The sequence below is a fragment of the Pseudophryne corroboree genome, chromosome 2 (assembly GCF_028390025.1).
Source record: "Pseudophryne corroboree isolate aPseCor3 chromosome 2, aPseCor3.hap2, whole genome shotgun sequence".
In the NCBI taxonomy this organism is placed as follows: Eukaryota; Metazoa; Chordata; class Amphibia; order Anura; family Myobatrachidae; genus Pseudophryne; species Pseudophryne corroboree.
Window position 1 is genome coordinate 267,051,019 of NC_086445.1, and position 24,712 is coordinate 267,075,730.

Genomic DNA, 24,712 nt, shown 5'->3' on the forward strand with positions numbered 1-24,712 from the left:
TATGCTGGTCGCCGGGAGCCCGACCGACGGCATATCGTAGTGAACCCCTCATCAGCATTGCTTCTAGGTTTGTAGGGTTCAGAATGATTTCCTGATGGAAGGGATACCGGCGGTCAGAATATCGACAGCGGCATCCGGTCCATCAGAATCCTGACAGCCCCCTCTAAAGAACCTTGAGCAACCTGATTAGAACCACTCAGCATGTTCTAGTGTTAACGGAGACCCAATTTTGGTGAACGACCGCCAGACCGGCACTTGCTTTGGCTGGTATCTTTCCACCGACGACTACCACACTATTTGTCACCTCTCCAGGAAGCAGCTGAGAGCTGTCATCTAGCAGACACTGTGTCTAGTCAGGGTAATTTTACAGAAGTTATGTCACATGAGTGAAGTCTCTAGAGTAAAACCCTGGAATGTGAACAATGGAGTTGAGCAAGAATCTGAAGGTTAGAACAAACACTTGAAAGTGCACCATTGTGTTTTTATGTAGTGTAAATGTGTCAGCTAAACAAAAAACAAAACAAAAATACATTAGGTAAATTTGTTATGTTAAATCCTCTGCACTGACATATATCGAGGAGGAGATCCATGCCTCTAAACATACAGAATTCCTGGTGTTTGGTGTGTTTTGCCAAAGCGAGTTACCACCTTTTTTTACTAACCCTGTCAGGCTGTCATTTATATATACCTAATAATAAGACGCGTTACTCAATCTGAAATGTATCTATGACCGAATGTGTAACAATCCCTGATTGCATTACACACCCAGCTATGAGGATCACCTCACACAAGCAACTGCTTTCATTTTCATTTCAGTCTTCTTACTTCCCTGTCAACGTGGGATTATAAGGACTAACATAAAAGCCTTTCTGGAACAGAACAGATTTATCCAAGTCAAAGAGTTAAATTATTGTAATTATTATTTCTTGGAAATTAAAAAAGAAAAAAGGAATACAAATAAAATCACCCTTATTTCAATTTGTGTAATTACAAGTGTCAATACCTTTGACCTTTAATAAAATGTCTGCGGATGTAATCTAGTGTTTCTGCTAGGTTGTTTCAGTGGGGGGCTGTATCCTGACAGATTTAAAATGGCAAAATGCATACTGCTTTGTTGGCGGCACCCCGCTGAAGCAGTCTGCCCTGTTCTGTCCCCACCTGCGGGCCACAGTAGGGATGGCCATGACCCATCGATGATTCCTAATCATTGTGCCACAGTTCGCTTAATGCTATAGTAGGAGGTAACCATCAATGGTTCCCATTATCAAGGTTATCCACCAATGGTACCATCGATGGATAACCCACCAATGGCCATCCCTAGGCCACAGTGTCCCACCAGCGGGAAAAGTTGTGGTTTATTGCTCACTGCTGGTGAATAGATGCCATCTATTCACAGTGAGGGGAGAGCTTGGGTGCAGCCCAGCATGTCCGCAAGTGTGGGGCACGCCACCAAGACTGACGAACAGGGCGTGACTCCCTGAGCATCCAAACCCCCCTTTTTGGGAAAAGTCCCCCCGCACCCCCCCCCCCCCCCCCAGCGCCCCCAAAAGCGTCCTGCCTGCAGTTAACTCTAGCGTGAACACTATAATTGTCAGGGTCTCAGGCATTAGAAAAGAAGCAGTGATGTAAAAGGGAAGAAACACAGCCAGATGGCTGTAAACACTTTGCTTTTTTTTTTATAGAGTAGAGCCTTAAGGCCCGTATACACTGGCCGATATATCGGCCGTTCTCTTGATGATAGGCCATAAGCCAATCAGAACCAGGCAACCTGCTGTGAAGCAGCAATGACCTGCGTATATTACATTTCTAAATAAATGTGTCAACTACATAACTATAAAAACGCATATATCTCTCTGGAGGCACCATGACATTATTTAAGTATGCTACCATATATGATACATTTAAAGCAGTCTGTCAGTGACATCCACACAGCAACTACAGATTTGGGATATTACAAATCAGAGAAGTGTTGCAAATCTAAACATGAAACGGTTTGTTTCAATTATTTATGTTGGCTTGCTGAGGTTACAGGAGCTGTGTGGTTTAGGCTTTCTCCATGAAAGTAACACCTGAGCGCACGGTTTAAAAGTCAGAGTTTCAGGATTCCAACAAGGTGCCAAAACCGTGTGGGCAGTATTTTAAAGAATACCTGTTGTACCAATATAAATTCTGGCATCCATAAAGATCAACTGGGAATGGTTACAGTTTTAGGGGTAAATTCAAGTAGGGTCGGATCCATTCTGACATGCATTTGTCGGAATGGATCAGAGAACCCCTATTCAATCTCATCTCAATTCGACTTTTAAAAAGTCGAATTGAGATGAGGGACCCAGAGGAGGAGATGGGAGGGGGGGCGCGGGGACAGCCGTGGGCAGACGGAGGAGATCAGCGCTAACAGCAGCGCTGCAGGAGAACGTCACATAGCCGCCCGACCTCACGGCAGTGTCCACCCGGCTCCAGCAAGCGTGACCTCACTTGCTGGAACCGGGTGGACGCTGCCGTGAGCGGCGCGGCTGAGACACATCCTGCTGCAGCGCTGTACTGTAGCGCTTCTCTCCCTTGTATGCCCGCGGCTGTCCCCCGTCTCCCCCGCGGCTCCCGCACCTCTCCTCCTCTGGGTCCCACATCTCAGTCCGACATTTTTTTATGTCGGACTGAGATGGTCGAAAAGGGGGCTAAAACCTGTCGGTTTTGGCCCCATTTTCGACACAAGCACGTGGATCGGCAGCTATTCCGCCGATCCACGTGCTTTTCGACAAGTCAAATTCCTCGACTTGTCGAATATATTGAATAGGTTGGAACCCTTTCCGACCTAAAAAAAGTCGAAGACTGATGTCTTTTCGACAGACGGCAGCTTTCGACGTCAATTGAATATACCCCTTCGTGTTTAACTTATACAGATGTGTCCTTATACATCTTGGGGTATATGCAATTGCGGTCGAATTCCCGAAAATGTCGAAAAACGGGACATTTTCGCCCCAAAAAAAAATTTGACAATGCAATACAGTACTTTTCATCAAAAAAAACGGCCATTGCAAATTCGACTTTTTGAAATTCGACATTTGTTAAATTCGACAAGTAAATTCGTCATTTTCAATCCGCCACACTTTGCTGGCGGAATCTAATAAAAAAATTTAAAAACATGTTTTTTTTTGTGTTTTTTTTATTGGTAATAGCATATCTATTTATATTAGAAGGGATTAGGTACTTGGTTTTGTCTATTTAGGAGGCACAAGTATTATTTATATATTTAAAAGCAAAAAAAACAAAAAACAAATTATATATATATATATATATATATATATATATATATATATATAACTCCACAAACGCTCTCCTCCTGCGCTAATTGGTTTCAAAATAGGCGATTAGGTATAGCTATCTCTAGGATGGGCTGCCTGGTTCCTCTGAGTTCCTTGTTAGGAGGAACTGAGCAAAGAAAATAGAGTATAGAAAAAGAGGAAAAATGGCGCCCCAGGGGTTTACAAATACCCTTATACAAAGACTATTGCTTAACAGGATTTGCAATCAATATTTATACAGGTTTTTAAAACACATAACGGACTGTACTTTTCATAAAAATTTATTAAAACAATTATACAGAAATATGAAGTATATCCATCATTATTACATGTACATTATGATGTAGTTTCTCCTACAGAAATCCATCAATGGGATATGGAGGAAAGAAGGCAACCTTTCTGTTGTATCCTTATTCTTCCTCATTAAATATTCGGAGATAACATCAACAAGAAATACAGTAACCCAACGCGTTTCGTCTAGGAACTAGACTTCATCAGGGGTGCGTCTTAGATAATAATGTCTATCCAAAAGAGTGATAGGCCTAGATCATTGGCCGAATAGGTTCATACGTGGGCTTCCAAACATCAATGAGGCGTGAAATAAGGGCATAAAGTCAGCCTCGTGAATCTGGTAACTCAGATTACGAAGAGCTCAAAAGGGAAGCATTCGTATGAAAAAAAGAGGAATCGGCAACTTCATGCACACATGGAGGACCATTGCATGATCACTGGCTCACTGCTGATCACTATTTGGAAGGTATCCTATCCATAGGATACCATAAGGACTCTGTATAGATTTCTGCATTTTTCACCTGTATTGTGACTTCTGAGGTCCTCCATGTGTGCATGAAGTTGCCGATTCCTCTTTTTTTCATACGAATGCTTCCCTTTTGAGCTCTTCGTAATCTGAGTTACCAGATTCACGAGGCTGACTTTATGCCCTTATTTCACGCCTCATTGATGTTTGGAAGCCCACGTATGAACCTATTCGGCCAATGATCTAGGCCTATCACTCTTTTGGATAGACATTATTATCTAAGACGCACCCCTGATGAAGTCTAGTTCCTAGACGAAACGCGTTGGCTTACTGTATTTCTTGTTGATGTTATCTCCGAATATTTAATGAGGAAGAATAAGGATACAACAGAAAGGTTTCCTTCTTTCCTCCATATCCCATTGATGGATTTTTGTAGGAGAAACTACATCATAATGTACATGTAATAATGATGGATATACTTCATGTTTCTGTATAATTGTTTTAATAAAATTTTTATGAAAAGTACAGTCCGTTATGTGTTTTAAAAACCTGTATAAATATTGATTGCAAATCCTGTTAAGCAATAGTCTTTGTATAAGGGTATTTGTAAACCCCTGGGGCGCCATTTTTCCTCTTTTTCTATACTCTATATATATATATATATATATTATTTTTTTTTATTTTATTTTTTATGGAATGGGGTAAAAACCCGAAAAAAATTTGCGTGGGGTCCCCCCTCCTAAGCATAACGAGCCTCGGGCTCTTTGAGCCGGTCCTGGTTGCCAAAATACGGGGAAAAAAATGACAGAGGATCCCCCGTATTTTAACAACCAGCACCGGGCTCTGCGCCTGGTCCTGGTGCAAAAAATACGGGGGACAAAAAGAGTAGGGGTCCCCCGTATTTTTAGTACCAGCACCGGGCTCCACTAGCTGGACAGATAATGCCACAGCCGGGGGTCACTTTTATACAGCGCCCTGCGGCCGTGGCATTAAATACCCAACTAGTCACCCCTGGCCGGGGTACCTGGCAAAACAAAAAAATGCATTTACCCGAACCAGTGAGTACTGTCACAGAGGGTCCCTTCAGCCAATCAGGAAGCACCATTCGGGGAAAGGGGTCCCATGTGTAAACATGGGACCCCTTTCAGTCCGTCTGGTTCGGGTAAATGCGTTTTTTTGTTTTGCCATGTACGTGGATTATAATAAAAGAACCGGACACTGGATCAGGTGAGTATAATTTTATTTTCAGGTACCCCGGAAGTCGACATTGGAGACGAGGCCAGAGTCGGCGTGTCAACATAGGTAAGTATGTGTGTCGGCATGTATGTAATAAAGTTATACTTTCACGGTGTCTGTGTCCTGTTTTTATTTGGGTATTTTTTTTGCAGTAGAACTACAGGTACCAGCGGGCCCGTTTCCCCCCTGCATGCTGGTACTTGTGGTTCTCCAAGTACCGGCTTGCCGGGGAGGCTTGCTGGGACTTGTAGTTCTTCTGCAAAAAACAACAACAATATTCTTACATTTTTACACATGGCTATCAGCCCCCCATCCGCAGCCCTTGGATGGGGGGACAGCCTCGGGCTTCACCCCTGGCCCTTGGGTGGCTGGGGGGGGGGGACCTCTTGATTGAAGGGGTCCCCACTCCTCCAGGGTACCCCGGCCAGGGGTGACTAGTTGGGTATTTAATGCCACGGCCGCAGGGCGCTGTATAAAAGTGACCCCCGGCTGTGGCATTATCTGTCTAGCTAGTGGAGCCCGATGCTGGTACAAAAAATACGGGGGACCCCTACTCTTTTTGTCCCCCATATTTTTTGCACCAGGACCAGGCGCAGAGCCCGGTGCTGGTTGTTAAAATACGGGGGATCCCCTGTCATTTTCCCCCCCGTATTTTGGCAACCAGGACCGGCTCAAAGAGCCCGAGGCTGGTTATGCTTAGTAGGGGGGACCCCACGCAATTTTTTTCGGGTTTTTTACAGGTTTTTAAACATTTTTAAAAATCTAATCAAAATCCGTCAAATCGGCCGTTTTTCGACAGCGGGACTGTCGAATTCGTTTTTTATTGAATATGTCGAATTCCGGCACCCACCTGCCGGAATTCGAAGGTCGAATTGTGTCGAATTTAAAAACGGGCGAAAAAATGCCGCAATTCGCCCGGAAATTGCATATACCCCCTTGCCTCAATACGCCACACAGTGGGAGAGATGTCTGGCATAATTTAGCTGACAGGTCCTGTGCAACTCAACATAATTTTTTTTTTTTTGCCGAAAATTATGTGAATAAGATGCACAAGCAGCTTATGGTGATTGAAATATGCGACATGCCTATACTGTGTGTGCGACTGCGCCTGTATCCGCATACAAAATGGTATGTTACAGTGTTTTTTTAGAAAACCCTGTAATGTACCATTTAGAATGCAGATACAGCAGCAGTCGCACGCATATTGTAGGCATGCTGCATATCATTTTAAAGAGCATACGCTGCTTGTGCGTCCTTTTAGCATCAATCTGCTAATAAAAGGCATTTTAATAGAAAAAGTTGCATATAAAGATGCTCGGCGCTACAGAGTCATGCCATGGTGACTAGAAGGGCTGTTTAACGTACAGGGAGAATAGATGTTAGTGCACACATCTGTATGCTCAGGATAATAAGATTTTACTTACCGATAAATCTATTTCTCGTAGTCCGTAGTGGATGCTGGGACTCCGTCAGGACCATGGGGATTAGCGGCTCCGCAGGAGACAGGGCACAAAAATAAAAGCTTTAGGACTAGGTGGTGTGCACTGGCTCCTCCCCCTATGACCCTCCTCCAAGCCTCAGTTAGGATACTGTGCCCGGACGAGCGTACACAATAAGGAAGGATTTTGAATCCCGGGTAAGACTCATACCAGCCACACCAATCACACTGTACAACCTGTGATCTGAACCCAGTTAACAGCATGATAACAGAGGAGCCTCTGGATAGATGGCTCACAACAATAACCCGATTTAGTTAACAATAACTATGTACAAGTATTGCAGACAATCCGCACTTGGGATGGGCGCCCAGCATCCACTACGGACTACGAGAAATAGATTTATCGGTAAGTAAAATCTTATTTTCTCTGACGTCCTAGTGGATGCTGGGGACTCCGTCAGGACCATGGGGATTATACCAAAGCTCCCAAACGGGCGGGAGAGTGCGGATGACTCTGCAGCACCGAATGAGAGAACTCCAGGTCCTCCTCAGCCAGGGTATCAAATTTGTAGAATTTTACAAACGTGTTCTCCCCCGACCACGTAGCTGCTCGGCAGAGTTGTAATGCCGAGACCCCTCGGGCAGCCGCCCAGGATGAGCCCACCTTCCTTGTGGAATGGGCCTTGACAGATTTAGGCTGTGGCAGGCCTGCCACAGAATGTGCAAGTTGAATTGTGCTACAAATCCAACGAGCAATCGTCTGCTTAGAAGCAGGAGCACCCAGCTTGTTGGGTGCATACAGTATAAACAGCGAGTCAGATTTTCTGACTCCAGCCGTCCTTGAAATATATATTTTCAATGCCCTGACAACGTCCAGCAACTTGGAATCCTCCAAATCGCTAGTAGCCGCAGGCACCACAATAGGCTGGTTCAGGTGAAACGCTGAAACCACCTTAGGCAGAAACGGAGGACGCGTCCGCAGTTCTGCCCTGTCCGAATGGAAAATCAGATATGAGCTTTTATACGATAAAGCCGCCAATTCTGACACTCTCCTGGCTGAAGCCAGGGCCAGTAGCATGGTTACTTTCCATGTAAGATATTTCAAATCCACCGATTTGAGCAAAAGTCTGGACTTCAGGAACTGAAGCCAATTCTTTCTGGAAGAAAATCGACAGGGCCGAAATTTGAACCTTAATGGACCCTAATTTGAGGCCCATAGACAATCCTGTTTGCAGGAAATGTAGGAATCGACCCAGTTGAAATTCCTCCGTCGGGGCCTTCCTGGCCTCACACCACGCAACATATTTTCTCCAAATGCGGTGATAATGTTGTGCAGTCACCTCCTTCCTGGCTTTTACCAGGGTAGGGATGACCTCTTCCGGAATGCCTTTTTCCCTTAGAATTCGGCGTTCAACCGCCATGCCGTCAAACGCAGCCGCGGTAAGTCTTGGAATAGACACGGTCCCTGCTGAAGCAGGTCCCGTCTTAGAGGTAGAGGCCACGGATCTTCCGTGAGCATCTCCTGAAGTTCCGGGTACCAAGTTCTTCTTGGCCAATCCGGAGCCACGAGTATCGTTCTTACTCCCCTTTGCCGTATAATTCTCAGTACTTTTGGTATGAGAGGCAGAGGAGGAAACACATACACTGACTGGAACACCCACGGTGTTACCAGAGCGTCCACAGCTATTGCCTGAGGGTCTCTTGACCTGGCGCAATACCTGTCCAGTTTTTTGTTGAGGCGGGACGCCATCATATCCACCTTTGGTTTTTCCCAACGGTTCACAATCATGTGGAAGACTTCTGGATGAAGTCCCCACTCTCCCGGGTGTAGATCGTGTCTGCTGAGGAAGTCCGCTTCCCAGTTGTCCACTCCCGGAATGAACACTGCTGACAGTGCTATCACATGATCTTCCGCCCAGCGAAGAATCCTTGCAGCTTCTGCCATTGCCCTCCTGCTTCTTGTGCCGCCCTGTCTGTTTACGTGGGCGACTGCCGTGATGTTGTCCGACTGGATCAACACCGGCTGACCCTGAAGCAGGGGTTTTGCCAGGCTTAGAGCATTGTAAATCGCTCTTAGCTCCAGTATATTTATGTGAAGAGACATCTCCAGGCTTGACCACACTCCCTGGAAGTTTCTTCCCTGTGTGACCGCTCCCCAGCCTCTCAGACTGGCATCCGTGGTCACCAGGACCCAGTCCTGTATGCCGAATCTGCGGCCCTCTAACAGATGAGCACTCTGCAACCACCACAGAAGAGACACCCTTGTCCGTGGAGACAAAGTTATCCGCTGATGCATCTGCAGATGCGATCCGGACCATTTGTCCAGCAGATCCCACTGAAAAGTTCGTGCGTGGAATCTGCCGAATGGAATCGCTTCGTAAGAAGCCACCATTTTTCCCAGGACTCTTGTGCATTGATGCACAGACACTTTTCCTGGTTTTAGGAGGTTCCTGACAAGTTCGGATAACTCCCTGGCTTTCTCCTCCGGAAGAAACACCTTTTTCTGAACCGTGTCCAGAATCATTCCTAGGAACAGCAGACGTGTCGTCGGGGTCAATTGAGATTTTGGAAAATTCAGAATCCACCCGTGCTGTTGCAGCACTACTTTGGTTAGTGCTACTACGTCCCCCAGCTGTTCTCTGGACCTTGCCCTTATCAGGAGATCGTCCAAGTAAGGGATAATTAATACGCCTTTTCTTCGCAGAAGAAACATCATTTCGGCCATTACCTTGGTAAAGACCCGAGGTGCCGTGGACAATCCAAACGGCAGCGTCTGAAACTGATAATGACAGTTTTGCACCACGAACCTGAGGTACCCTTGATGTGAAGGGCAAATTGGGACATGCAGGTAAGCATCCTTGATGTCCAGGGACACCATAAAGTCCCCTTCTTCTAGATTCGCTATCACTGCTCTGAGTGACTCCATCTTGAACTTGAATTTTTGTATGTACAGGTTCAAAGATTTCAGATTTAGAATAGGTCTTACCGAGCCGTCCGGCTTCGGTACCACAAATAGTGTGGAATAATACCCCTTTCCCTGTTGTAGGAGGGGTACCTTGACAATCACCTGCTGAGAATACAGCTTGTGAATGGCTTCCAATACCGTCGCCCTGTCTGAGGGAGACGTTGGCAGAGCAGACTTTAGGAACCGGCGAGGGGGAGACTTCTCGAATTCCAACCTGTAACCCTGAGATACTACCTGCAGGATCCAGGGGTCCACCTGTGAGTGAGCCCACTGTGCGCTGAAATTCTTGAGTCGACCCCCCACCGCCCCTGAGTCCGCTTGTAAAGCCCCAACGTCATGCTGAGGGCTTTGCAGAAGCCGGGGAGGGCTTCTGCTCCTGGGAGGGAGCTGCTTGGTGCACTCTCTTACCCTTTCCTTTGCCTCGGGGCAGATATGACTGTCCTTTTGCCCGCTTGTTCTTATAGGAACGAAAGGACTGCGGCTGAAAAGACGGTGTCTTTTTCTGTTGGGAGGGGACCTGAGGTAAAAAGGTGGATTTCCCGGCTGTTGCCGTGGCCACCAAATCCGATAGACCGACCCCAAATAATTCCTCCCCTTTATACGGCAATACTTCCATATGCCGTTTGGAATCCGCATCACCTGACCACTGTCGCGTCCATAAACTTCTTCTGGCAGATATGGACATCGCACTTACTCTCGATGCCAGAGTGCAAATATCCCTCTGAGCATCTCGCATATAAAGAAAAGCATCCTTTAATTGCTCTATAGTCAATAAAATACTGTCCCTATCCAGGGTATCAATATTTTCAGTCAGGGAATCCGACCAAACCACCCCAGCACTGCACATCCATGCAGAGGCGATGGCTGGTCGCAGTATAACACCAGTATGAGTGTATATACTTTTCAGGGTAGTTTCCAGCCTCCTATCAGCTGGATCCTTGAGCGGCCGTTTCAGGAGACGGTAACGCCACTTGTTTTGATAAGCGTGTGAGTGCCTTATCCACCCTAGGGGGTGTTTCCCAGCGCGCCCTAACCTCTGGCGGGAAAGGATATAATGCCAATAACTTCTTTGAAATTAGCAGTTTTCTATCGGGGTTAACCCACGCTTCATCACACACTTCATTCAATTCCTCTGATTCAGGAAAAACTACAGCTAGTTTTTTCAGACCCCACATAATACCCCTTTTTGTGGTACTTGCAGTATCAGAGATATGCAAAGCCTCCTTCATTGCCGTGATCATATAACGTGTGGCCCTACTGGAAAATACGTTTGTTTCTTCACCGTCGACACTAGATTCGGTGTCCGTGTCTGGGTCTGTGTCGACCGACTGAGGTAAAGGGCGTTTTACAGCCCCTGACGGTGTCTGAGACGCCTGGACAGGTACTAACTGGTTTGCCGGCCGTCTCATGTCGTCAACTGATTTTTGTAACGTGCTGACATTATCACGTAATTCCATAAACAAAGCCATCCATTCCGGTGTCGACTCCCTAGGGGGTGACATCACCATTACCGGCAATTGCTCCGCCTCCACACCAACATCGTCCTCATACATGTCGACACACACGTACCGACACACAGCAGACACACAGGGAATGCTCTTATCGAAGACAGGACCCCACTAGCCCTTTGGGGAGACAGAGGGAGAGTTTGCCAGCACACACCCAAGCGCTATAAATATATAGGAACAACCCTACAGAAGTGTTTCCTTTATAGCAGCTTAATATATCAATATCGCCAAAAAAGTGCCCCCCCTCTCTGTTTTTTTACCCTGTTTCTGTAGTGCAGTGCAGGGGAGAGTCCTGGGAGCCTTCCTCGCAGCGGAGCTGTGCAGGAAAATGGCGCTGTGTGCTGAGGAGATAGGCCCCGCCCCCTATTTCGGCGGGCTCTTCTCCCGGTGTTTGTGAGACCTGGCAGGGGTTAAATACATCCATATAGCCTCAGGGGCTATATGTGATGTATTTTTAGCCAGAACAAGGTATTATCATTGCTGCCCAGGGCGCCCCCCCCCAGCGCCCTGCACCCTCAGTGACCGCTGGTGTGAAGTGTGCTGACAACAATGGCGCACAGCTGCAGTGCTGTGCGCTACCTCATGAAGACTGAAAAGTCTTCTGCTGCCGGTTTCTGGACCTCTTCACTTTTCGGCATCTGCAAGGGGGTCGGCGGCGCAGCTCCGGGACCGGACTCCATGGCTAGGCCTGTGTTCGATCCCTCTGGAGCTAATGGTGTCCAGTAGCCTAAGAAGCCAATCCATCCTGCACGCAGGTGAGTTCACTTCTTCTCCCCTAAGTCCCTCGTTGCAGTGAGCCTGTTGCCAGCAGGACTCACTGAAAATAAAAAACCTAATAACTTTTTCTAAGCAGCTCTTTAGGAGAGCCACCTAGATTGCACCCTGCTCGGACGGGCACAAAAACCTAACTGAGGCTTGGAGGAGGGTCATAGGGGGAGGAGCCAGTGCACACCACCTAGTCCTAAAGCTTTTATTTTTGTGCCCTGTCTCCTGCGGAGCCGCTAATCCCCATGGTCCTGACGGAGTCCCAGCATCCACTAGGACGTCAGAGAAAATTTAACAAAAACATATCTTTTTTTAAAAAAAGGTAGATTTTAAGTAAACTTAACACAACAAAAAATTGATTACCAAGAAAATGAAAAGCTTTACGGAAAATTCATTCCATGTACCATAGAATTTAGCATTTATAACCAACATTATTATGCCAAGTATAAAACACTTGGAATATACTGTAGTATAAGCCCTGTTAAATGGTAGAAATATGAGAGACTATAAGATCTGCTCACCTGACCGGTGTCTGTGGAGGTATCAGGGGAGCTTCATCCAAATTATTTTTCCGTGGTGTTCTCTCCTGTTCCAACCTGGAAAAACACATGGTGAACACACATTTACTATATACTTCTTTGTACATGGCTATAGCAATGACAACTATACTAATGTCAGAGTCCATTCTGTTCTATCCATGCAACGCCACATTAATTTGCTCTGCATCACATTCAGTATGAATTCCGTAGCAGAAGCATCGTTTGTAATGATAATGAATACATTTCTTGAGGAAAATGCAACTTAGCATAAGACAAACCATCTCTATAGTCACTGCAGTTCTAATAAGTCTCACGTTACATAACTGTGCATCAGTCAGGAGGAATGTTTTGCATCTTCATTTATTATAACCTGATAAATCAAATCTACTTAATAAATGACTGATATATTCCGTACTGACCTCCTCTCAGACCAATATTCTTCCATCATGGTTATTATCAATTATTTCTGTAGCAGTACCAATTAGGCAACATTGTACAAAGAATATATGTGTCATTCATATCAGTCACTGCCCCATCTGAGTCAAGTGTGTGTGTGTGTGTGTGTGTGTGTGTGTGTGTGTGTGTGATTCAATTAGCGATGAATCATGTCAATTTATAGAGATTGCTGTTTTTTTGTCATTATCGCATCTGTTTTTACGAAGAAAACTGACTTTTCCTGGGTATGCGCGCTCCCATGATACGCTCTATTGAAACGCAAAATAGCGGAGAACTGATTTCTGTGAAAATTGGGGCGAAAGTGAAAAATGGGCAAGTTTATCCGTACCTCCCAAAAAAGCTAGACTAACATCGGATAACAGTACGAAAGTTTATTATTGGTTATAACAAACATATTTTCGGTACTTAAATTGGGTCAAATGGCTGTTATTCGCTTTTTTTTTTTTTATGTAAAAATAAATAAAATGATAGAAAGCTATTTTTTTCAGCAAAATTAGTGCTAAAATTAAACTTGTGGTGCATAAAAATGGGTATAAGTAAACATCTGGGTCATTTTAGGGGACTTTTTTTTTTTTTTAAAGAGTGGAAACAGACCGATTACTCCCATCTGCAAGTCTAAAAACACTTGTCACACTCATACAGCACCCCAATATACCGGACTTATACCTTGTACCCCAATTTCCATAATTTTGCACTTTTTCACCCCAAAAATGACATATCATTCATTATTGGTTAATTCAAAATTATTGTGTCCCAGGGGTTCAGAACCAAATCCTGACATTTTTTACTTAAAATAGGGATTCTCTGCAAGTCACATACTCAGAGTTGGTGAATTAAAATTTGCTGTAAAATTACAGCAAAAACACGTTTTCGCGGACAATTGAGCAGGCGACTTTACTGGGATTTGCTGTAATTTTGCCACGACATTTGCTGCTAATTGAATTCCCCCCCTATAAAGATAGATAGATAGATAGATAGATAGATAGTTTTTAATAGCATAAATTAACTTTCCTTGCGGTACGCTGCATTGTTGTATTGGAAAAATAGTAATTTACTAAACTTACCATTATATTTTTTTCTTTAAGTCAATTCAGGTAAAACACTGCCCCCAAGAGAGGCAGGGCACTGTAAGAACAGTACACCTTTCCCTCTGCCGCAAGCTTAATGCAAACCTCATACCACCATTACGACGATCAGTTTATATATAGCAAAAAGAAGGAAGATGGAAAAACTGCAAATCTTAACTATAAGGTAACATGAAGGTAAACATAACAAAACAGATGTTGCCACTGACTTCATACTAAGGAATAACAGTAATTTCATGAAATCCTTTTTCTTACCCAGCCTAATCGTAGACAGACATTACTTCTGAACACATAAAAACGAGTTTTGGACTTCCGGTTCTGCCTCCGACATGTGAGGACGCGCCTTGGAGTGGCTCCGATACCCGGCACCCTAATCAGCATATCACGGCTGCTTGACAGCCTCCTACTTTGGTCTGAACCCTCACCCGATCTCTCCACTGGTCCTCGGGCGGCGTATGGAGAGGTATTTCTTCCCCCTCATGCCGAGACAGAAGCGACGCCAGCAGACGCGTGGACGGAACGGGGGAAACAAAATGGCGCCGGACGCGCCGGACTCCGGAGATGAAGCCAGCTCGGCTCCTTCCTCACCCACCCGAGACCTACAAGAGCAAGGTACTGAAGTGCAGACCCCACTTGATCGAGTGGTGCCCTCTCCAGACTCTCCGGTCACATATAGAGACATGGTGGGAGCGATCAGGGAGGCACTAGGCCCACTTCTCAAGGAACAAACAGATCATATAACAAAACAACTGTCTAGTCTTACTAAGAAAGTTATGGAGACAGAACACAGAGTGGGCTCACTCTTTGCTGATGTAGCTACCTTACAAGAAACACAAGCTAAACGGGATCGTTGGCAGAGACAGGTTATGAATAAATTAGACGATTTAGAAAATAGGTCGAGGAGGCAGAACCTACGGGTTGTAGGTCTCCCAGAAACAGTACAAGGTCCTGACCTGATACAGTTTGCGAAATCCACTCTACCGGATTTATTAAACGTAGCAGAAGAATGTGCAGACATGATTATTGAACGAGCTCACCGGGTGGGACCAAAGCGCACACAACCTGGCGCCCGTCCCCGTGTGGTGCTTTTTCGGGTTCTGAATTTTTTGCATAAAGAGACCATCTGGAGAGCATCTCGCAAATGCAGAAATTTGAAATGGGAAGGAAACATGATCTATTTATTCCAAGATTACTCCGCCGAGTTAACTAAGGCCAGAAAAGCCTTTTCACCCATTTGTACACAGCTAATTTCCCAAAGCAAGAAATTCGCTTTACTATATCCTGCACGACTCCGTATATTTGACGGTTCATCATATATTGACTTTTTGAGTCCTGAAGATGCTCAGAAGTACTGTGCAGAGGAGACCAGAGCCACAGGCACATCCAAAGACGACCGCAGTGGCTCAGGATGAATATTTTCCACAGCTCTATTCTCTGGAGACTATTGTAATTTCAATCAGAAAAGGATATACAGTTACTGATCTGTGGGTGATGGAAACCTACCCTCCTATTTTCATATCTCAAGTATCTACGTTTGGACTCTCAGACAGTCGCGCTTAAGCCATATCACATAAACTTGTGTACTTTTAAAGGCTGATGCTGGACCTGATAACAGACTGGGGAGTTGGACATGGCTGTTTTCCCTGACACGTTTTACTTTAACATACTATATCAAGTTGTTGTTTGGGAACTTGTTCGAGTGTGGAGGGGATGGATACTTGTGATTAGAAACTAAGCAGGATACTAACCTTAAGTTTTAAATGATGTTAATGAGCTGCTTAATGCCGAAGATGGAGAGACGACCCTAGGGTGCTGCCCACTGAAAGGGTATAAGTTGATTTTATTTCTCCCGTAATATAGGGGGACAACCTTGTATATTTTTTTTGTTGTTTATATATTGCCGTCAACTTTCTCTCTCCTTACCACCTTCACCCTCTCCTCGCTCATCCCTTTTACCCCTACCCCTTCTACTACCTCCGTCCCTCCTCTGCTCCCTTTCCTTCCCCCCCCCCTCCCATCTCCTCTCCATCCCTTCCTCTTCCCTCCTCCCCCCCCTCTCCCCCTCCCCTTTTCCCGCCGGTGCGCCACAAGTGCCTTACACTCATTTTTCCACTAAGGCTGAGGTTGACTTTATACTTAATTACCTGCATAACGGTAATTCTGTTATAATCATTGTTATTAATATTATTATTTTTAGTATCTTGTTCTACAGTCTGGTCACTACGTGACAAATTGGACTAAAGAAAAGGGTGTCGTTGGTGCGGAGTCTACTTGCTAGGTTTACAATGAATAGTTGGTATGATAATTTGATGGTACACAATCCCGGAAGTCCGAATATGGGATTTGTCCCACCTGAAGGTGAATCTTTGGCCTTTGTTAGGCCTTCTCTGTTGTTTTTCTTTCTTTTCTTCCCCTTCTATACCTTTCCTCATGTTTTTTCCCTACCCCTTTACGAGTTCATGATACAAAAGACCTTGAGATACGTGTTCTTTTCCTCGACATATGTTAAAAAAAAAAAAAGGATGTCCAACGCTATACTGACAAGAATTTAGGATGGTTTTATTGAATATAGCGTTCTGGAATATTGGAGGGATAAATTCCCCCTCCAAGAGAAGGAAAGTTCTGATTTATGCTAACCGATTAAAAATAGATATTTTACTATTGCAGGAAACACACCTAACTAAAATGGAAATTGATAAACTCAATATGTTACAATGGAAAGTTCTCTCTGCAGCATCATACAATTCTAAAGCTCGGGGAGTTGCAATTCTGGTTAAAACACATATTCCCATAGAAATGGTTGGTTCTGATGCGGACCCTGAGGGGCGTTACCTTATTTCTGAAATTACTTTAGCAAACACGAATATGATTTTGTGTTCAATTTATGCCCCAAATGTATATGTTAAATCTTTTTTCCAGGTTTTGATTGCTAAACTACTTCAATACGGTAACACAATGATGTTAGTAGGGGGAGATTTTAATTTGATAACAATTCCCAGTTTAGACAGACAGACTCCTCGGAGATCCCTTCTTAGACTTCCAAAATTGGGGATTTCTTATTTCGCAAGACGTCTTAAATTACTTGATCTCTGGAGATTACATTTTCCAACGGACAAAGCATATTCCTGCCTTTCGGCCGCTACTGGCCTAATGTCTAGAATTGACTACATTTTTGGCTCTCATTCAATGTTAGATAGAATTAGAGAGGCCTCTATGGAACCCATATGTTTATCAGACCACGCCATGGTTAGATGTTCCTTTAGAGCTCATGCTGAACCTAACCCTTGTAGAACGTGGAGATTCCCGATAGCAATTTCTAACTCACTTAGTTTTAGACGGAAGCTGGAAACATTGTGGGAAACATTTCACTTTGATAATGAGGAAATTTTTGAGCGCAATCCGCTTCTTTTCTGGCAGACAGCTAAAGCGGTCATAAGAGGGGAAATAATTTCCTATGTGACTTCCCTCCGTGAATCACTTAGGAAAGACCATGTTATTGTACAATCCACTCTAACTGAAGCGTTCGGAAAATACCAGAGCAACCCTACGCACACTAATAAAATGCTCTACATGGAAGCAAAGAATCATTTTGATGGCTCCTTGGTCAAAATGGACTCGCTGATATCTTTTAAAAAGGATCAGCGCTTCTACAAATTTGGTAACAAAAGTGGCAGATTGCTATCCTATATTTTAAAAGGCCAAAAAACCCCTATGATAGTTAGACCCTTGAGACAAATGGATTCATCTTTAACGACTTCTAATGAACAAATATCTTCTGTCATGTCATCTTACTATACCACATTATACTCTAAACCCCCTTCCCCTACTGACGCAGATGTACATTTATTTTGGACAGATTTGCCGGTTCCCCAGGTTCCAGAGACCTTTATGACACTTTTGACTAAGCCAATCTCAGAGGAGGAGGTCTCCAAGGTGATTAAAAATTTAAAAAATAACAAAACCCCAGGCCCTGATGGCTACTCGCCTGAATTTTTTAAAATTCTGGCTTCTAAATTAGTTCCTCTACTTACTAATTGTTTTAATAAGATTATGCAATTGGAACCTCTTCCTCTTTACTTTAACTCGGCCACAATCACGGTTATCCCCAAACAAGGCAGAGATCTTTCAGATCCTGGTTCGTACCGCCCGATTTCATTACTTAACTCAGACTATAAAATATTTACTAAAATTCTGGCCGACAGGTTGAAACAAGTCCTACCACATATAATACATATAGACCAATCAGGATTTATTATTGGTAGAAGCTCAGTTCTTAACATCAGACGAGTTTTAGCAGTGATTGTGCAATCCAACTCTACTGACCGTCGGTCGAATGAAGCGATCTTGGCATTAGATGCCGAGAAAGCTTTCGATAATGTTTATTGGGATCATCTATTTACCTCTTTGACACGTTTTGGTTTCCCAGATCGTTTTACACAGGTTTTACGATTATTATATACTAATCCTGACACCCGTGTGTTGTGCAATGGGTATCTCTCCCCTTCATTTTTAATCCAAAAGGGAACGAGACAAGGATGTCCGCTTTCTCCGCTGCTATTTGCAGTGGCGCTGGAACCGCTGGCAATTGCATTGAGGCAGTCTCCTCTCTACAACGGTATAATGATGGGGCCTATAGACCTTCGTTTAGCATTATTTGCTGATGATATGGTTATATTTATGTCTAACCCCTCTCATTCACTCCCAGTTATATTAGATATCATTGCACAATTTGGGCTCATTTCTGGGTACAAAATTAACACGAACAAATCAGAATTAATGAATTTGGGATCCTCTGTTTTGTCACCAGAAGTGATAGGGGATATTAAGGTGGTCACACAACAATTCAAATACTTAGGGGTGCATATACCGAAAAAGATCTCTAAACTTTACTCTTTAAACTTCAAACCTCTGATAGCTTCAATTCTTAAATTACTAGACTCATGGCAATCATTGCCGCTCTCATTAATGGGCCGTATAGCGGTTCTTAAGACCGTTATCTTTCCAAAAATCATGTATACTATGCAGATGTTACCTATACGGATCTACGATTCGGATGTGAAAATGTTATATAAAGAATTTTCGGTTTTTATATGGAAATCGAAGCGGTCGAGAATTGCTAGGTCCAAACTCCATCTTTCTAGATCAGATGGGGGATTAGGATTACCGGATTTGATTAAATTTTCACATTCTGTATTCTTCAGATATGTGGCAGATTGGTTATTAGAAAGAGATCACTTCTCGATATATGCACTGGACTGTTTATTTTGTTCTCCTTACTCCCCGGGGGCACTATTACATACCCCACGGAAGTCTATACCACAACATATATTTAATAATATATTTTTTAGAGATACCTATAATTCATGGTGGGCGATTAATAAGATTATGGATAGGAACCCTACACTTTCGCCTATAATACCTCTTTGGGGTATTTGCAGTTTTCTCCGGGCTTAAACTTCTCAGCCTTTACCCGACTGAAGAATAAAGGTCTCCGTATTACATCCGATGTGTTTGATCCAGGGGGGAAATTACTAACCTATCCAGCCTTTAAAGAGAAATACGATTTGTCAGACTTATACCTATATCCATACCTTCAAATTAGACACTATGTTATGTCCTTATATGGGACAAACCTACCTCCCGTGTCCTCAGACCTGTTGGTAACTCTATTGAACTTAGTTAAAACCGTTACTTATAGAACAAGATTCTTATATGCAGATCTCTTATCGACAACTAGGTCAGCTGTCTGGCGTAGGGTATGTACCTCTTGGGGTAATGAGCTGGGTCTGGACCTAACAGGTACCGACATGTTTCAGAATTGTGAATATGTGATGAAGTCTCTCCACTCTGTATCTTTACAGGAGGTACATTTGAAAGTTATACACAGAGCTTATATATCTCAGGCACAGAGGAAGCATTATGTGCCCGAGGAAACGGGCAAATGCTTGAAGTGTGGTGCTACTTCAGCCACATTGCTGCACAACCTATGGTCATGCGGAGTCATTAAAAAATTTTGGAACAAAGTAGTAAACTATATTTCACAGACATTCGCATGCAGAGTATCATTAGATCCTCTGGCTCTTCTGTTTGCAAATTTTCAAAATTGGGATCTTAGCCCTTCTGACTTAAATTTACGTCAGTTTTTAATAGTGTTGGTGACGATGGCGAAGAAAGTAATAATGAAGCTATGGATTTCCAAAACTAGACCAAGGTTGGAAACGGTGCACAAGATGCTTCTTAAAACTTTATATTTTGATAGATATGCCACTCAACCAGACATGGAAACGGGGGTGGAGAGGTTTTATCGTAAATGGGGACCTTACATTGAATCTCTATCGGAGGATGTTAAATGTGCAATTTTTAAGATATTTGAACAAACTGATTGGTATCATTACAGGAAGATATCGGGAACAGCTCCTATCTCGAACTGACCTGTGCTCAGGTTCATGTTTCTGGAATTAGAAATTAAGTTTACATGACACTTTATTGATACTGCTAGACGAGAAATATATTGGTGAGACGTTATGTCCCACAGTGGTATAAAAATTGTAGCTGAGGTATGTTTTGGAGGAACGCGTAGAAATATGTTTGATATTAAATAACAAAACTCCCCCTCCCCCCCCCCCACACCCCCTCCACCTTACTTGAGGTACTACTCTTCCCCGGTTTACTTTCCCTTTGTAATTGTCTCTTTTCTTTCTTGCTATACTTTATTTAGTTAACATTGAATCGCACTGAGGTGTTTAGAATGTGTCGCTGTTACATAGTTGGGACCTGCTGAACACAGGTGAATTTTTCACTGTTGCAATTCAGGGAACACTTAAGTTGAACCCTTTGGTACTTACGCTTTTTGATTTATTATCTGTTGTATTGAAATTAGATGTGATGCACAACGTGATCTTGTATTATGTTCGATATGTTCAACCCTTGTACGATTTGATGGAAAATTCAATAAATATATTTTGAAAAAAAAAAAAAAAAAAACGAGTTTTATGGTAAGAACTTAACTTTGTTAAAACTCTTTCTGCGAGGTACACTGGGCTCCACAAGGATAGACATTGGGGTGTAGAGTAGGATCTTGATCCGAAGCACCAACAGGCTCAAAAGCTTTGACCTTCTTCCCAAGATGCATAATGCCGCCTCCTATATCACCCCGCCTCCGTGCACAGGAGCTCAGTTTTGTTAACCAGCCCAATGCAGTAGCAAGTAAGAGAGACGACAACTGCAAGTTGCCACAAACACCACAATCTCCCGACAGGAGAAGTGTCAGCGGCTAATGCCATACCAACCCAAAGAAGCTCAGTGCATCAGGGTGGGCGCCTTGTGGAGCCCAGTGTACCTCGCAGAAAGAGTTTTAACAAAGGTAAGTTCTTACCATAAAACTCGTTTTCTGCTGCGGGGTACACTGGGCTCCACAAGGATAGACATTGGGAATGTCCTAAAGCAGTTCCTTAAGGGAGGGGACGCACTGTAGCGGGCACAAGAACCCGGCGTCCAAAGGAAGCAACCTGGGAAGCGGCAGTATCGAAGGCATAGAACCTTATGAACGTGTTCACTGAGGACCACGTAGCCGCCATGCACACCTGTTCAAGGGTCGCACCACGGTGGGCCGCCCAAGAAGGTCCAACGGACCGAGGAGAATGGGCCGTAATGTGATCAGTAGCTGACAGACCAGCCTTCACATAAGCATGTGCAATCACCATTCTAATCCATCTGGCCAAAGTCTGCTTGTGAGCAGGCCAGCCCCGTTTGTGAAACCCAAACAGAATAAAGAGAGAATCAGATTTCCTAACAGAAGCAGTACTCTTCACATAGATACAGAGAGCCCGTACCAAATCCAAAGACCGCTCTTTGGGAGACAGATCAGGAGAGACAAAGGACGGTACCACAATCTCCTAATTAAGGTGGAACGAAGAAACCACCTTAGGCAAATAAACGGGACGAGTCCTAAGAACCGCCCGGTCACAGTGAAATATCAGATATGGGGAACTACAAGACAAGGCACCCAAATCCGACACTCTTCTAGCTGAAGCAATAGTCAGCAGAAACACCACCTTAAGGGAAAGCCACTTAAGATCAGCTGAACCAAGAGGTTCAAACGGAGACTCTTGTAACGCCTCCAAAACCACCGACAAGTCCCAAGGAGCCACAGGCGGGACATAGGGAGGTTGGATACGCAACACACCCTGAGTAAAGGTATGCACATCAGGTAAGGTCGCAATCTTTCTCTAAAACCAAACCGACAAGGCAGATATTTGAACCTTGAGGGAGGCCAGACGCAGGCCTAAGTCCAGGACCTGCTGAAGAAAGGCCAACAACTTGGCTATACTAAACTTGGAAGCGTCATAATTGTTAGATGCGCACCAAACAAATTAAGAATGCCAGACCCTATAGTAAATCCGAGCAGAAGCGGGTTTCCGGGGCCGCAACATAGTTTGAATGACCGCCTCAGAAAACCCTGAACGAGGTGGTCTGGGCGTTGTGGAAGTAGAATTGGACGCTCTGACGATAGGCCCTGCAGGTCTGAGAACCAGTGCCGTCTGGGCCACGCCGGAGCTATGAGAAGCAGAATTCCTCTTTCTTGCTTGAACTTCCGAATTACCCTGGGCAGGAGTGACACCGGAACACGTACGGCAGCCGAAACCTCCACTGCACCGCCAGCGCATCCACGAATGCTGCTTAAGGATCCCTTGTCCTTGCTCCGAAGACCGGAACCTTGTGATTGTGTCGAGACGCCATCAGATCTATGTCTGGAAGGCCCCACTTTTCCACTAGGAGTTGAAACACTTCTGGGTGGAGGCCCTACTCTCCGACGTGTACGTCCTGACGAAGGAGAAAGTCTGCTTCCCAATTCAGGACTCCCGGAATGAATATTGCCGATATGGCGTTCCGCCCAATGTAGAATCCGTGAGACTTCCTTCATTGCCAAACGGCTTCAGTGCCGCCTTGATGATTTATGTAAGCCACTGTGGTGGCGTTGTCCGACTGTACTTGAACAGGACGGTTCTGAATTAAATGCTGGGCCAGGTTCAACGAGTTGAAGACCGGCCGCAATTCCAGAATGTTGATCGAGAGGAGAGATTCCTCCTTGGTCCACCGACCCTGAAGGGAGTGTTGCTCCAGCACCACGCCCCAAACTCTTAGACTGGCATCTGTCGTCAACAGGACCCAGTCGGATATCCAGAAGGGACGGTCCCTGCACAATCATTGGTCCTGAAGCGACCAGTGCAGCGACAGACGGATCTCCGGAGTCAATGAAATCATGTGAGACCTGATCAGGTGAGGCAGGCCGTCCCACTTGGCTAGAATCAGCCTCTGGAGGGGGCGAGAATGGAATTGAGCATACTCCGCCATGTCGAATGCTGATACCATGAGGCCCAGCACCTGCATCGCCGAATGTATCGACACTTGCGGACGAGAAAGGAAGCAACGAATGCTGTCCTGAAGATTCAGGACTTTCTCCTGAGACAAGAACAACCGCTGGTTTTGAGTGTCCCATAGCGCTCCTAGGTGCACCATGCTCTGAGCAGGGACCAGGGAGAATTTCTCCCAGTTGATGAGCTTGTAGAAACTGGACAGTCATATCCAGATGACGTAGGAGAAGTTCTGGGGAATTTGGCAGGATTAACAAGTCGTCCAGATACGGCAGTATCCTGACCCCTTGACGACGGAGTACCACCGTCATCACCGCCATAACTTTGGTGAAGACTTGCGGAGCAGTAGTTAAACCAAAAGGTAACGCCCGAAACTGGTAATGGAGGTTGCCAATCGCAAACCTCAGGTATTGCTGATGTGACACTGCTATAGGAATATGCAGGTAAGCATCCTGTATGTCCAGGGAGACCATGTAGTCCCCAGGTTCCAAGGCCAGAACTATAGAGCGAAGGGTTTCCATATGGAACTTGGAAACTTTCACAAATCTGTTCAATGCCTTGAGGTTGAGAATGAGCCGGGAGGACCCATTCTGTTTTGGGACCAGAAACAGCGGAGAATAGTACCCCCGGCCCCTCTGAGCAAGAGGCACCTGTACTACGACTCCTGTATCCAGGAGGGTCTGTACCACCGAATGTCGAGTGTTTGCCTTTGTCTGGTCCAACGGAACATCTGTCTGGCAAAATCGATGAGGGTGACGGTTTTTGAAGGCTATGGCGTAACCTCGAGTGACGACTTCCCGTACCCAGGCATCTGAAGTGGTCTTCAACCATTCTTGGGTATACCCTAGAAGCCGGCCCCCCACCCTGGGATCCCCCAGGGGGAGGCCCGCCCAGTCATGTGGCAGGCTTATTGGTCTTGGAAGCTGGCTGACGGGCCGCCCAGGCTCTTTTGGGCTTCAGCTTACCAGGTTTGGAAGTGCGGGCCTGCTTGTTGTACGCCTGACCTTTTGCTTTACCTGAAGGACGAAAGGGGCGAAAGGACATACCTTTAGCCTTCGACACAGAAGGAGCGGTACTTGTCAGACAGGCAGTTTTGGCAGTAGCCAAGTCAGCCACTATCTTATTTAAGTCCTCCCCAAACAGAATATCTCCCTTGAAAGGGAGTACCTCCAGGGGTTTTCTAGAGTCCAGATCCACAGACCAGGATCTCAGCCACAATATCCGGCGAGCCAGGACTGATGTAGTAGAGGCCTTGGCTGCTAGAATACCGGCATCAGAAGCCGACTC

General features: G+C 44.9%; 1 protein-coding gene across 1 annotated transcript in view; it reads right to left on the bottom strand.

The window, feature by feature from the left end:
• RB1 (RB transcriptional corepressor 1) overlaps positions 1–24,712 on the bottom strand; it is a 593,146-nt gene that overhangs the window by 311,234 nt on the left and 257,200 nt on the right. The window contains exon 11 of the mRNA XM_063952790.1: positions 12,493–12,567. Within this exon, the coding sequence (XP_063808860.1) occupies positions 12,493–12,567 (75 nt within the window). The remainder of the gene's footprint in view (positions 1–12,492; positions 12,568–24,712) is intronic.